This window comes from Camarhynchus parvulus, chromosome 3 (assembly GCF_901933205.1).
Source record: "Camarhynchus parvulus chromosome 3, STF_HiC, whole genome shotgun sequence".
Classification (NCBI taxonomy): Eukaryota; Metazoa; Chordata; class Aves; order Passeriformes; family Thraupidae; genus Camarhynchus; species Camarhynchus parvulus.
Window position 1 is genome coordinate 46,103,161 of NC_044573.1, and position 14,701 is coordinate 46,117,861.

General features: G+C 40.4%; 1 protein-coding gene across 1 annotated transcript; it reads right to left on the reverse strand.

Annotated features, from left to right (window-relative positions):
• Window positions 1–12,608: 12,608 nt before the first annotated feature.
• MAP1LC3C (microtubule associated protein 1 light chain 3 gamma) lies at window positions 12,609–14,476 on the reverse strand. The gene is made up of 4 exons (XM_030945732.1): window positions 14,387–14,476; window positions 14,244–14,299; window positions 14,018–14,124; window positions 12,609–13,054 (listed from the first exon to the last, which is right to left on the reverse strand). Exons 1-4 carry the CDS (start codon window positions 14,442–14,444, stop codon window positions 12,844–12,846), a joined length of 432 nt encoding a protein of 143 aa, XP_030801592.1. The 5' UTR covers window positions 14,445–14,476; the 3' UTR covers window positions 12,609–12,843.
• Window positions 14,477–14,701: the final 225 nt, after the last annotated feature.

Sequence of the window (14,701 nt, forward strand, 5' to 3'; positions counted from 1 at the left end):
TTTTATTTCATTTTTCAGACCAGCAAGAACTGGTCTCCTGGCGTGGAAGTGGTTCCATCCCAATTTTAAATAGAATTCTTTTCTTCTTGTGGACCACTGAACAGAGGTATTAATTTTGCTCACAGTTGGTGTAGTTAATTTTGTGTAAGATCTGACCCTCTTTCTATTCTGAGTCTGTAATGTTTCCAGAATTGAAAAGTGGCTTTAGAAACTTCTAAACCAGCTGTTATGAATCTTTTCATGGTTAATGAGGAAACTGGTTTTCTCTTTTTGTATCAATCTTTAGTTCTGAATGTTTTGGACCTGAGTTTTCAGCCCTGTCTTCTTGCTTCATTCCTACTCCTTTCTAGGGATCTAAATAATAAATTCACTAAGTATAAGTAAACCAGAACATTACATCTAGATATGCACATTGAAAAATCATAAAATTAAAGGATATTTTAGGCTCATATCCTTCTGAACTGAAACATGGAATTTTATACTTCTTGTGCAGGGAGGAGTATTTATATCAGTCACATTTATTTTATTGGTGGTTCTAGAGACCTAATAACTTGGAAGAGACCATTTACCGGTGATTTGCAAATGCATCTAGTCAGAAAAGAGGATCAACCTGGGCTCCCCTTCCCAGAGGGCTACTAGAAATCATCAGATATGGCAGATAGAGGAAGTTACTCCATCACAATTGTATTTTACTTAATGTGTTATATTGTGCCATACCTTCTTAACTCCTTAAGGATAAAAGTTTTCTGAAGTACTTACCTGCTTGATAGAATACATAAACATACAGCTGTCACATACAATTGTAGTGAGAATAAATTCAGATTGCAGTTATTTAGCTTTTATAGGTCTCAATAACAGATCTCAAAACAACAAAGTTCACAGTTCTGTCCTAATTTTTTTTTAAGAATAGAAACTCTTTGGACTGGCTTGGAGGATTAGCCACTGTTCTCCTCTCAAACAGTGAGAGAGTAAAAAATAGCACATAGATACTTTGAATCACAGTTCTGCACTGTAACAGGGAGACATCATTCCTCAAATCGCCTGAAAGCACCTTGAAAAGTATATCAGCAATGAAAATTGATTATAAGACTACCAATGTGAACTGCAGGGGTCACAGATGGTCAGAAAGGAATAGTGTAAACATACAAGCCCAGAAATGTCAATTCATAAGGTTGACTGTAAACTTAAAATCAGCTTTTAGGAGATCTAGGAACACCACTGCCTCTTGATTTCTTTTAGGTTCTGCACCAGTTAAGCTAAGCAAGAGGAGTTGAATAATATGTATGTGTAAAAAAGAAGAGGAGCAATGTCCAGCCAATTAGAACTTGCCTCTAATTCCAAGAAAAAACATTCATGTCATAACCCTTCCCAACTGGCCCTGCTTGCATATAAACAGGTGATAAAACAATTTTCTTTGAGAGCAGTTACATTTCAGCTGGAGAGCAAAGATGCACATTTGTTCTGTACAATACTAAATGAACAGACAGCCTAAGAATGCATCAGTGCAGTGAGTTATACCTCCAAGCCTCCATTGTCTGGAGTATAACTTACAAAGCTGCTTCTGCAATTGAGCCATGTGCCTAATATAGCTGTGGGTGAGAGTGTCTGAACATTCCTCAGCTGGGCCTGCAGGAGGAGGAGTGCAAAAATGTTGAATCTCCCACATTTATAGCTGTTGTGAAATGCTGGCGTGCTCTAGCAATCAGCATTAATACTTGAGTTTGTTTTGTGGATTTCTTATTTAAATGACACTAATTTAAGTTTGAAGAACTTAAATCTCCTATTTGTGATGTGGATTTAGATGTGAGCGTTCTTGTGTCTGTGTGAATGTTGGAGATTAAGAAGTTGAACTAGGAGATTTCTACGACTCATAAATACCTGTGGGTCAACCTTTAAATATTGCACATGTGTAATTTAGTTAATATAGTTATTATATGCTGCCTTCCTGGGCAGCTGCAGGCTGTACAAATGTAGGTTATATGTAGGTACAAAAACAGATGATATACACTGGTTTCTATGATGCCACTGAATTCACACATTCCCGAGTTTAATCATCAAGATAAACATTATAACTTAATAAAAATGAAAACAAAAATTACTTCTGAAGTGAGGCACTGCAGTGTATTTTCATGTATGTGATAAACTATTTCAAAGAAATCACTAGCCAGTGAAATCACTAAATTGGCTCCATTTGTCCTTTTACAAAAATAGATTTGGTGTTGTGCACTGAGAAGTCTATTCCAGTTGTGCTGCATGAGAATCCATTATTTATAATGGACTTTTAGGGGGAGGTTTTTTCCAGGACAGATTAAATATTTGGACTTCAGGACTGTGGGAAACCACACATCAGTTACAATGAACGTCTGTTGTTTAATTCAGGTATTGGCCTGTGTCCTGGGAAGTTGCAGCACTTGAGGACTTTGAATGTCATTCAAACCTACCTTAGTTCTACCCATCAATCTTTCCTAGACCCTGACTTTAATGGACCAGACATTCTGGCTCACAAAGTGTCTGTGCAGCTTGTGGGAGGTAAAATAATCCCTGAAAAGCATGGTAGAAAAGATAGTTGGTGGTGTCTTATTTGTATCTATACATGTGGCCCACTGAAGGTGAGCTCCATTTGCTGAAAAATGGTAACATCTGGCAGATTTCTTTTTAGTCAGAAATGTATCTTATTTTTCTTCATGACTGTATTTTTTTTTCAAACAAAACCTTACTGTTTTCAATTGTTAAGTGTTTGATATTTGCAAGAAATTTTGCTTTGAACAAGTCACAATAGAGCTGGACATTTCAGAAAATATTTAGGAAAAGTGATATACATTAGGTAACAAGGGAGGGTAAATGCTCAAACTAATGCATTCTATCAATGTTATTTAGCACTCCTATGGAGGAGAATTCTAGAAAATGACCTTTTGCCTTAGCTTGACCAGATTGTAAATGTCTGGTCTCATTAATCCAGAATGCTAGGTTAGCCTTTGTTCTAAACTCCCTCTGATCCATAAGAAGATATCCTAGGCCATTGTTATGTGGTTACTTTAATCTCCCAGATGCCTGCACTGCTGCCAGAAAAGATTGGCCTTTTTTTTTCTTCTCTCCAGTAACCCATTGCCTTTTGCCTGCTGGTTTCCAGTCCTACCTCTAGTGTGCACCTAGCAGCCTTTTGAATCAGGCCAAAGAACATTATCTGCTTGAAAACTAGTATCAAGGAAACAAAAAAAAATCGGTGTGCTGACACACAAAGGTCATACATTCATCTGCTGGACTGAAGAACCCATTATCATTTCTTCCTGCCTAAACTATTAAGGAGAGAAAATTATTTAAAAAGAGTAGTTTAGCCATCTCTTATATGGATAAGGTGAAGTAGGTGGTTTTTTTCCTAATGCCTGAATCATTCTCTTGACAGTTCTTTGAACGTTCTCCAAGTTGCAACATTAATCCTGAATTGTACTCACTAGAATGAGTGTAGCGGCAGTCATTCCATTGCCAGGTGCAGAAGTAAAGGTAAAATTCTTCTCCTTGTACACATATCAAAAGGATTGCATTAGACTTTTTTTTATGACTGGCAGCACATGGTGGCTGCTGTATGATCATCCTCATATTCTTCTAGAAGACAAGGCCCAGCAGCATCTCCTGTAGTTACAGCTGTAGCTGGATTTTATACATGACTGCTCTGTTACAACTGTATGTGCTCACCTTCACAGCACCCACTAGCAGTGATCTGACCTTCACTTTTTATCACTGTCTGTTGCTCTGTAAAATACTTACAGTGAGATACTTCTCAATCATTGTTACTCTAATTGCAATTGTGCCACTGTGCTTCTTTTGAGCATATAGAATCCAGATAGAGAGCTTCCATGTTTCAAATGAAGAACAATATGGGAAGGTGGGGCAGAGTCTAAAAAGCTCCTTTCTAATACATAAGTAATCCATGGCACATGGGCATTGACATTCTTCCCCTTCCTTTTCAAAGAGCCTTTCATTTGTGAGGAATATCATGGCCCTTTCTGAGCATTTTCTTCTTGAGGCTAAACCACCTTGGTTTGTGCAACTTTTGTCATACTAATTTTCTCCTCATCATCAATAATCTGAATGCTCAAGTGGTTCATATTCTTCTTGGGGTGCAGTGCCTAAACTATACACAGTATTTCAGATGAAGCCCTGCTGTTGTTGAGTACAGCACAGAACAGGCTCATTTCACCCATCTTGCAGGCTCTACTCTTGGTTAGAAATCTCAGTATTGTGTTTGCTTTTCTCACAACAGCATGATAGTGTTGGCTGCTGCTTAGCTTGTAATTCAGTATGTTCCATGGGCTCTTTTAAGAAGAAATGTCACCAGCCACTTGTTTTCCACCCTATATTTATGCAGCTGATTATTCTTGTCCTAATGTAAGGCTTACACTTATCCCTCTTGAATAGTACCCAGGCAGTGATGACAGCCCTCTTCATCTCTTCATTCTTCCTGTAAGATCTTTGCCAACATTTTTGTGTTTCTTATTGCAAAACCCACAAGATAGGACTAGCTATTCTATGGAATTTTTTTGCCTTTGGATTCATATCTTTATTTGTTTAGAAGGTATAGTGAGTAAGGGGGTTAGATAAGCACTAGCTCTATGAGCAAGTACTTTGTATGTGGACAAAGAGACAAGAGAAGAAACTTCTCAATTGTGGGGTAAACTCCATACATTCTGATGTGTTTAGCCAGAGATTAAATGCAGATGTGAAGCAAATAGCATTAAGAAGAAAAAGGCAGAAGCTGACATTGGTTAAACCTTTGTAAAATTCCATGACGTCAAGCAGATGATTAGAATTTCAGTCAGGAGAAAGACCTCCAGCATGTATGGATTTCCTTTGTGTTCCCTTGCAGTGCAATCATGACTTCTCATGCAAAGTCATCAAGAAATTAGATATAAAGAAAGCATCTCTTCTCAGTACTTTATAGAAATAGGTCTTTATACAGTGTTTAGCTCACACTTAATAAGTAAAAATAAATAACTCTTCAGCAATTTGTGCTGGAGCCAAAACCGGTTCTGAGCGCTCCTGAGAATATGGCAGAAATAAGAAAATGTGTGTAAATAAAAGTATCATTAAAGGTGAGTCTAAGCACTGTTTTTATATCACAAATACTTTTACTGGTAAATGTAAGCATTTGAGTTTAGTAGCTGATGAAATTTATCATGTTTGCTTCAAAATATAAAATACCAGGATATGTTTTGACCTCACTTCTACAGTTTTGGAATCACTGTTCAACTACTCTTTATTTAAATTTAGTAAAACCAAAACTGGGACAAAATGGGAAAGACACTTGTGTTTTGAGCACTGAAATGGGTCTGAGCCTTGAATTTTGGCCTCCTCTAGATGCCAGGGTTTTGTTAATCTCTGATTCATTTCCTTTAGTAACCCAGAAGCAGACCAAGAATAGCTTTGAAGCACCTGGTTTTTTATTGTTTGTATAATATACCATTGCTCAAAAAATCATAGTTATTGATTAAGGTTGTGTAGCAGACTTCGGTGTGGCATTGACTTTGATAATGACAGAAATATAAGAAACAGTATTCATGGGCCTAGTCACAGGGTCAGAAAATACAAGTATAGAGAAAAATTCTGTCCTCTCCAAAGGATTTTATTTTCAAATTTCCTGATACTCGCCCTGCAACTTGGACTCCCTATAGCAATAATCTCACAAGAACTGAGGGTTTGTTAACAGATTTCCAGAAGCGTAGGCTCTACATCAAAGTGAGAAGATATACACACACAGCCCTTAAGGATTAGATTTGTAGTATGACTGTCTTTTTGAAATTCAGTTTGACTGTAACATCCTCCAAAGAGTTTGCCAGCAATAACCTACTGAGCTTCACAATCCATGATAAACAGGTGATGTTGTACTCTTGCTCTTCTGTCTGCTAACATACTGAAGACAGCCTTGGTTTAGTGTTTTCTTACTTCAGGAAGATCATAAAACATAGTCCAACCAAAAGTGTGTGTATCTCATTTATATGTAACCAAAACACATCCAAAAACCCCACAAAGCACAAAAAATTCTGTGCTGAGAATTAGCAGGAAGTTCCACCTGATTTAAAATAAGACATCTAAAATGGAATAACCCCTCTTTTGGCTTTTCAGTGTTACTTGAGTGCCTCTTGGCACATATATTGCAAATTTTTATGGCAGTTACACAGGTGTTATTAACAGTCAAAAAGCTTTTTTTTAATTCATCTTTTCTCCCATATAATATAAACTGAGATTTGGATTTCCCTTTTTGACAAACCAGCTTAAGTAAAATTAATTTGATGGTGAAAAAATAGTTTAGTTTGAATCAGGAAACAAGATATTTGGCAAAACTGTATTTTGAAGAAAAACTTTCCAGAAACTTAAACATAAAATCTTTGATGTCTGCTAGAGTGCTTGACCTTTCATTCTTCTCTCCACTTGCTGTGGGTAAGTGCTTCCTACCATGAATTGTAACATGGTAGCTTTAGCTCTGCAGCCTTTATGGCTCCAGACACTAATTTCAGTGCCTATCCCAGCTTCTACTGGAATTTCTTCATTTATTTTCTAGGGTTTTGCCTAAATTTTCCACTAGTAAAACTGCAGCCTCTCACAGATCCTGCAGTTGCACAGTTTATCTTCAGAAAGAGAAGGTAGGCTGGGGTTTTACTTTGGGAGCTGGGTTCAAGCCCCTTAGCCCCACACCTCTGCTGTCACTCTGGGCTTTACCTGCAAAGGCCCTAGCTTCTGGCAGCAGAAGATAATTTGCTGTGCTGGGTCCAGGGAGACAGGAGCTACTGGGAGTGCACAGCGTGAGTTTGTGGCTCAGAATCTTCAGGGAGAAAAAGGAATCCTAGCAGGGTCTCCCCAGTCCTTTATCCATTGAGTTATAAGGATGCTTCTCTGTGAAGCACAGAACAATAATCTTGCTCAACACTTGCCTAGTGGACCAGCTGCCTTGGATGTCAGAAACAAAGGAAACCTTTCTGAAAGGAAGGATATTTGTGTAAGAAGTCCTGACATTGACTAGCCTGCAGACCCATATAATCTTCAAGGTCTACTTCTATCAGCAGCAGTTCCACCCCTCAGTTTCTTGTGACAACCCTCCTCTGCACCAAACCCCTCCTGAAAATTGTCACCTCTCACCACCCTGTACTGCATGGCATCCTGCTTCTTTGCCAAAATCATCTGGATGAGCTGGGACATGAAATTAAGCTGCTACATTAACCTATCTTGTTGTACCTCTAGCAAAAATGCTTCCCATTGGTGAGCAAGGCTAACCCACACAGCTGTTCTTCAGCTGACTCAAGAAATTTTGTCTCAACAAAATTCTCAGGAAGGGGGGGGTTACCCAAATAGCAGTAATGGCTGCAGCCATCTCATTGAAACTGCTGCTCCAGCCCTGACAGAGGCTTAGAGAGCTGAGTGACTGAGGCACAGCCAAATTTTGTGGGTTCAACGCAGACTGAATTACAATAGCAGAACAGCTATGAATTATCATACAAGTTTGTTACATGGCAACTAAGGTCATATTATTTATAATTTTCAGCAATTTTGGAACCTGTACCCAGGTTCTGCTAGCACAGAAGGCCTGGTCCCTTTCCAAAGAAAGAATGGGAACAAAGTCAGTGTGCAAGAAGATGGCTGAAAGAACTGAGGTTTAAACCAAAGCCAGCTGCCTCCTAGGAAAATGCTGTTTCTCCTGAAGCCTCTCTTTGACAGCTTTATAGCAGAGCCAGTATCATTTCCAACAGCAAAATTATCTTCATAACCCCTGCAATGCTTGGGTTACCCTGACAGTCTAGACAGCACAGATGTGTCTGCACTAAGCTGGTGATTCTGCCCTCACCTGCAGCACAGCAGCTGTTTTTTCTATCAATGGCTCTTTTATTCTGTAGGTGACTAATGCATCAAGCTGCTGCAAAATGAGTTAATCTTCCTCAGCCAGTCAGCATTCAAATATGCAGCTCACATCTCTATCTGATTTTTAATTTTTGAGCACAGATGCAGCATTTCTGAGGAGAAGGGTCAGACGGAGACCATATTACTATCCATCACTTGACATGAAGTTTTTAAGTTCTCAGAGTAAGGGCCAAGTTGCCTTGTGAAGTAGTGCCAGCACCAAGAATAGAATTTCTTTATTTGCCATGTCTGCCTTTCAGCACCATTCTGTGTGGTTTTTTCCATCGACAGAGTTCACATTTTGTTCAGGAAAAGGCTGTAGCCACTCTCCATCTGTGAGCATGTGCTTCTTTCTCATAAGTTCTCTTTGTAAGCTAATGGGTGTAATAGTCACCTTAGTCAGTTCATAATGAGGCTCAGGCTTTCCAGGCAGTCACAGGGAGCTTGTGAAGAGTATATGGTTGCAGCTGCTTTGGGTGGGAGCACTGATATGCATGCTTAACCCCCTGGCTCACTCCTTCCCCTTTCCTCACCCACTGGTTAGCTGACCTAAAAATTTCCCTGGAAATCCATTTGTCAGGCTGTAAAGTCTTGGCTCTGTTTCTGAGAATGAGAAAAAAATTTTAGGTCTACTTAGACATGTCTTGGTCAACAGGATCAAGGACCATGCCATCAATAGCATTTCTGACATAAAACAGGTTTGAGCTGAAGGTCTGATTAAGATCCAGACCATGCTGTTATATACAGAAATAAAGTAAAGGCAGGATCTTGAAGTATTTGCAAAAATAAACACCAGCAGCCAAGCCCACCCTGCAACAAATCATAGGCAGCCTCATAAAGGCCCTTTACAGTTCCTGACAGACATGATGTAAGTGCTGAGTGGCCCGAGCAGCCCCTCCTCAGTCCCTGCCTGCTCTGGAAGCTCCATGTGTACCCAGGCAGGCACACTCCCTCCCTCCTGAGGGTCTGCTACTGCAGGGGAAAGGACAGTGCTGCTTTTTGCACTCTGGCACTGAGACTTGCCCTGGTTCTTCAAAACCCACCTGGACTCCACTGCTACAGTTGTGTGCCATAGGTACATTGCAGTCACTAGAGAGGCACCACATGAAATACAGGAGGCAGGGAGTGATATGACTTTCTGGGCACAAGCTTTAAGGGCATTACTAATTTCATTAAAGTTATACTTGTGTCCCTCTAAACTAGGGCCAGACTGTTATTTATTGTAGGACCTAACTGCCCTTACATGTTGTGGACTGTACAGGAACAAGTAATAGCTAACTTAAACTCCTAAGAAGCAATCTAAAATCATCGAGGGAGAGAACTGGGTAGAGTTAACACTGTAAAGCAACAAAGCACCTAAGGAAAGCCTAAGAAACTAAGCACATATTTATAGGCAGAAGTCCGGGTTTGGAGTTTTGTTTTGGTTTTAATGGATTTTTTTCATTCTCTCTCTTATGGGTTGATTCAAAACCATGAAAAAAAAAGGGCTATTTTAAGATTCAGGAGATTTATCTCAAAATATTTCTGGAACAGTGGTTCTTGAGGGAAGTATGTATGCCGTTACTAGTTTTGTATGTTGGCACTGTAACATATGAAATCACATTTCTTAATCTCCCTCAGGGATCTCTTGGAGGTTTTCCATAGAAACCCTTCCACTCTCCCCTGTTCTACTTCATAGTGCATAGGTTAAAACACGTTTTCAAAAAAAATGTTTCTGTCCTGCTTAGGTCTTTTTGTTTTCTCCCTATAATTTCTCTACAGGCTTTCTTGAAAGAAGAATATGGCAGGGCAATTTGATGCTGAAGGTAAAATATTCTGTCCTATTATCTCATTTTACCTTAATTTACTGTACTTTATCTAAAAAAAGAAACTTATTTGCAGCAGAGGACACCATCTGTCACTTAATGTGTGTAAAATATTAAAATATTTTTATCCTGAAACTACCACCATCTGGAAATAGTTATCATGGGAAAACAATGAAAAGCCCATCTAAGTTCACAAGTCCTATTGCCTTGAACAAGATTAGTGTTCCCATTCATTTATTTATTCTACCAAAACATAACATTAAGTCATGTTTAAATCCAAACAGTTTGGAAAGCTCCTGATGTTGCTTATGTGTGCTAAAGCCCAGGCTGAGGTTATCATGTTTGCCTTGCAGCAACAAATGTCAATTTGCACTCCATAAAGCATTGTGCACAGGCTGTAGGACATACTTCCCTCAAGGACCACTGTTCCAGCAAGGCCCTCGTATCACTCTAATATTTCATATCCTTCAGGTTGATTTGGTTTATATTTGAAGCCAGAGCACTGAGCATCTTCTGGGATTGAGCTGGTAAGTCTATGGAAGAAATAGAAGTATCCTCAGAATGTTCTCTGGTAGATATCTTTGATATCTACCAGAAATAGATAAGTCCAGATAAGATAACACAAGTCCATATCATAAAGATAAAACTTAAAAAGAAATGGCATCTCTGCCATCTCCTTTTACATTAGTGGCACATTGGAAAGAAGTATAAAATCTGCTTAACACAGCATTGTGTCCTTCATTGAAAAAAATTACCTGTTTCTAATCAGTATTTGCTTGAGTAAATATTAGCTCTTCAAACAGCAGCTACATTGGAAGTAGCTGCAGCTATCTCAGCTGCACACAGTCAGAGAAAAGTTTTTTGTTTGCTTATTTTCTAAACCTTGTTCTTTGCACTTCAAGAGCGAATAGGTTAAATTCAAACCGTCTAATCATACCAAGGCAATTCCACAAGCAAGACAACAGAATTATTTGGGCATGTAACTCCTAGTTTATTCTTTTAAGACTTCATGAAAACTGTCTTTGATAGTTAATATCCTAACTTCTTCAACATTTGATAGAAAAGCAAGTCTATTGCTATTATCCAATGATGCTTTCCCAATTCACAGGACTTCTTTCTAGGTTCATCAGGCCAGTTTAAACAAGTTTATAATGATGCTCTTTACCTGCAAGTGACCTTCTCCTTGTGCAACTTTTTGGGCTGGATCCATGACTCAGCCTGTAGACACCATAGCCTAATGTTATTAAATGTTGGAGGGATCAACACTTACACCTCAGCCACTACATTACAGACCAAAGAAAGTTGGCTGTCAGACAAAATTGTTTCAGCCAAGAAACTGTAGTGCTTTTCTCTTCATGCACTAAGTATCACACAGGACAGCAAGACAGAGGAGCCATTGAAGCAAAATATTAGCCCAACTCTAGACTGGCAAGAGAGCTTGAACACAGAAGTCTCCCCTTGCTCCTCCCACCCCAAGGTTCCCACAGCTGTTCAGCATTTCTGTGTGGTGCTGCCGCCAAGCAGGTGTCTCTGCTTCTCTGAAGGGCTGGTAACAAATGACTATTCAATTTCTGCACTGGAAACTGTTCCATTACAAGTATAAGTGAAATATATCCAAGAACTGATGCTTGGACCCTAAAGCCCACATTTTTATAACATATACCATCATAGCCTTATCTTTTCCACAGGTCAGTTCAATGATTTCTTTGTTCCTCAGCTCATGAAACACGAGTTGGCAAACATCACCTCCACTACAGCAGGCACTCCTCTAAAACCCCTGGTTTACAGGCTCAAACCCAGGTCTGCTCAGAACTTCATGTTCAAGAGATTATTAATGCAAGAGAACCACTGCAAAAAGCTTACACACACATTCCTTCCTTATGCATAACTTAAATACTGTCAACACTTCTTTCTTTTCAGTCTAGTTATTCCTACATTAATAATTCTGCAGTTTAGTACTGAACAGAAGAATTGCATCATATTGTAACAATTTGGCCAATCCTAAACTGGGGCTGATTAATAAACTGCAAACTGTGACAGCTTTTTTAATTACCTGGTGTTTTTAGTTGATCATGCATGATCAGAGCATTTTCAGCTTTCCAACACATTCCTCACAAACAGGGAAGACAGCTTGAGCTATACTTCAGAATAGGCTCAAGTGTTCCTTTAATACTGTTTATAGGAACCAAGCCTGTATATTAAGATGAATCCACATTTTACTACATGGTATTTTTGACATTTTCAACATTTTCCAGAAACACTTAATTATCTTAATCACAAGGTACATGACTTGGCTCTGTTGTTGAGAGAAGGCTCACTGAAGTGCTTCAGGGTACCTGACAAGCAGGTGCCTGTAGGGGATGGATATGACAGTATCTAGAGTAACCATGCTAGCAAAACTCAGCAGCAAGAAAATAACTCCTGAAACTTGATTACCCTTCAAGTCCTGCTATCTGCATTTCAGTTAATGCTGACTAGCAATCAGGTTGCTTATTTAAACAAATAGTTATCTATACCACAGACAGTGTTTTCTGTAACAGCTGAGTTTATTCAGGTGTTAAACTTAACACTGCTCTGGCACTCCTATTTAAATCTCACAGCCCAGATACCTACCTTAATGAACCTTTCATAGCTATGGTTTTGCTCATGGGTGACACAATTTAAACTTTGATATTTCATTGAAAAATTCAGAGTAGCTGTGCAAGCAGTGTTTCATTTAAAAGGCATTGTGCTCTAATTCCCAGAATTATTATAGGATCTTCTCTATACAAATTTTTACAGTCTTTCCCCAGATTAAGAATAACATTCAACTCAATACTTAAAAGGTTCTTTATTTTTCTCTTAGACTTAGGCTTTCAGGAAACCTTAAAAATCAGTTTCACAATAAAGACTGATATTGCAAAGCAGTGGGGGTGCAGTTCAAAAGACAAAAAAACCTAACCCATAGTGTCTTCAAATATAAAAATACATACCCAAATTATTGCCTAGGGAAAGTGTACCACCATTTCTGTCTTAAGCTGGTCCTGCCAGCCTTTGGATCATAACTCCCACTACAGAGCTCAAGAGCTCACACTGGAAGGAGCATCTCCGAGGTTCGTGTCACAGGCATGATTCAGAGCAAACTGCTTTGCTGCAGCATATGAACCCAATCTTAGATTTTCTGAAAGCATTCCACAGTTTTCCCTTGGGCAATGGGTAATAAGCATCCAAACATCTCCTGGGAAGCATAGGTCATATACACAAAGCCATCTTCATCTTTGTAGTCCCCGTACACTTCTGCCATTGTCAAGGACATACTGGCTAGGCTTTTGTTGTTCACCAGCAGGTAGAAAGCTTGTGTAGCTGTCAGAGCCATCCTGCTTCTAATTGAAAAAGGGAGGAGAAAAAGAGGATTAAACATTAGCAAGTTGAATGTGGTTTCAGCTTCAGTCTATGACATACATTAAGCAGAGCAGTAGGTACAAAAAATGCTGTGTAAAGTTATTATGTGGTTTATTGTCTCCATCAGCAGGAAGTTAACCGGAAGCTCAAAGGCCTGTGCTCTGAGGTAAGGCTTACATAGCTACACCAAAGGTGCTACTGAGCACGGGCTTGGAGCTCCCAGTTACCAGGGAAAAATGTGAATAGAAACCAAAAGCTTCCATAGTGCAGATTTTGTAAAGGATTCCAGCTCCAGTCTGTAACACTTACTGTAAAGTCTACCTTCAAAAAACAAGTCCTTTTCAGAGACATCACATGCAAGGATTAGTTTGTCCAAGAGCCAAATGCATCTTTTACAGAAGTTACAATCTAGAAAGATCTTTTTTCTATACTTTAAGAAGTGTGCTGAAAAACATAGCTTTCACATTTTGTCAGAAAATACCACTGAATATTTTGGATTACTTCTTTGCTGTAATGTTTCATAAAAAAACAATTTAGCCACACTTTCACTCTTATTCAAGAACTGCTTTGAACTAGAGCAAATTCAGCTAGGTGCAGTAAGAGAGCAAGGCAGGGACAGTCATAAGCAGAACGAGAACACAGAGCCCCAGTACCCATTCCATGAGGCAGGAAAAGAGCAGAACAAGAGTCTTATACAGTTTTTTTTCACTACAGTTAAGAAGGGAGAAGACTGTGAACCCAAAAAAGACCCCATTTTTCCCAACAGTACACCTGAGAAAACACCTGTTGATTGTCTTTGAACACTTGCAAAAGAGGGAAGCCATTACATTACTAACACCTTTATCCTCCTACCCACCGAAGGAAGCAGCACACTAGGAAATGCTTCTTGGGGACCAGCAGCCAAGCCCAGGTGCAGCTCTAACCCACTAGTATCCACCACCCACCTGATGATGGTTATGAACTGTGCCATGGTCAGCTCCTCGGGAACCAGAAACTTGGTTTTGTCCAAGAGAGGAAGGTATTTCTCTTTGTGGTATCTCTCAACAATTACCTGTTTTAATTAGAGTCATACTTAGCAATGCCTAAAATATCCAGGTCCCTTTCCCTCCCCTCACACGCTTCTTTCCTTAAACAGCGGCAACAACCTCCGATAACAAACCAGAGACTTACCGGGATTTTTGTCGGGAACTTGGCTCGGATCCCTGCTACTTCTTCCCGCCGGGTGGCTGCGGGGCAGAGGAGAGAAGAGACGCGTTACGCGGGCGCGCAGCCCCTCCGACCCGCACAGCGCTGCACGCCCCCGGCGCCCCTACCGAGACTCTTCCTGAGCTTGAAGGGCCGATCCGGCTGCGCCCCGGGCGCCGCCCGCATCCTCCCGCCTCGGGGCCGCCGCTGCGCCCGCCGCGCCCGCGCCTCGCACGGACCAGGGCCGCCCCGCCCGGCAGCGGCGCTGCAGCCAACGGGAGAGGCACAGCGGCCGATCCCGCCTCTCCCACAGCTCCGTGCCGCGCCCTGGCGCGGTGTCGCGACCCGCGCCGCGAGGTGTTCTGTCTGCGGGACAGTGCGGTGCTTCGTGAGGGGCCTTGACTGCCCCGCCCAGAGGTTCAGGGGTGCAGCTCAAGGCCGGA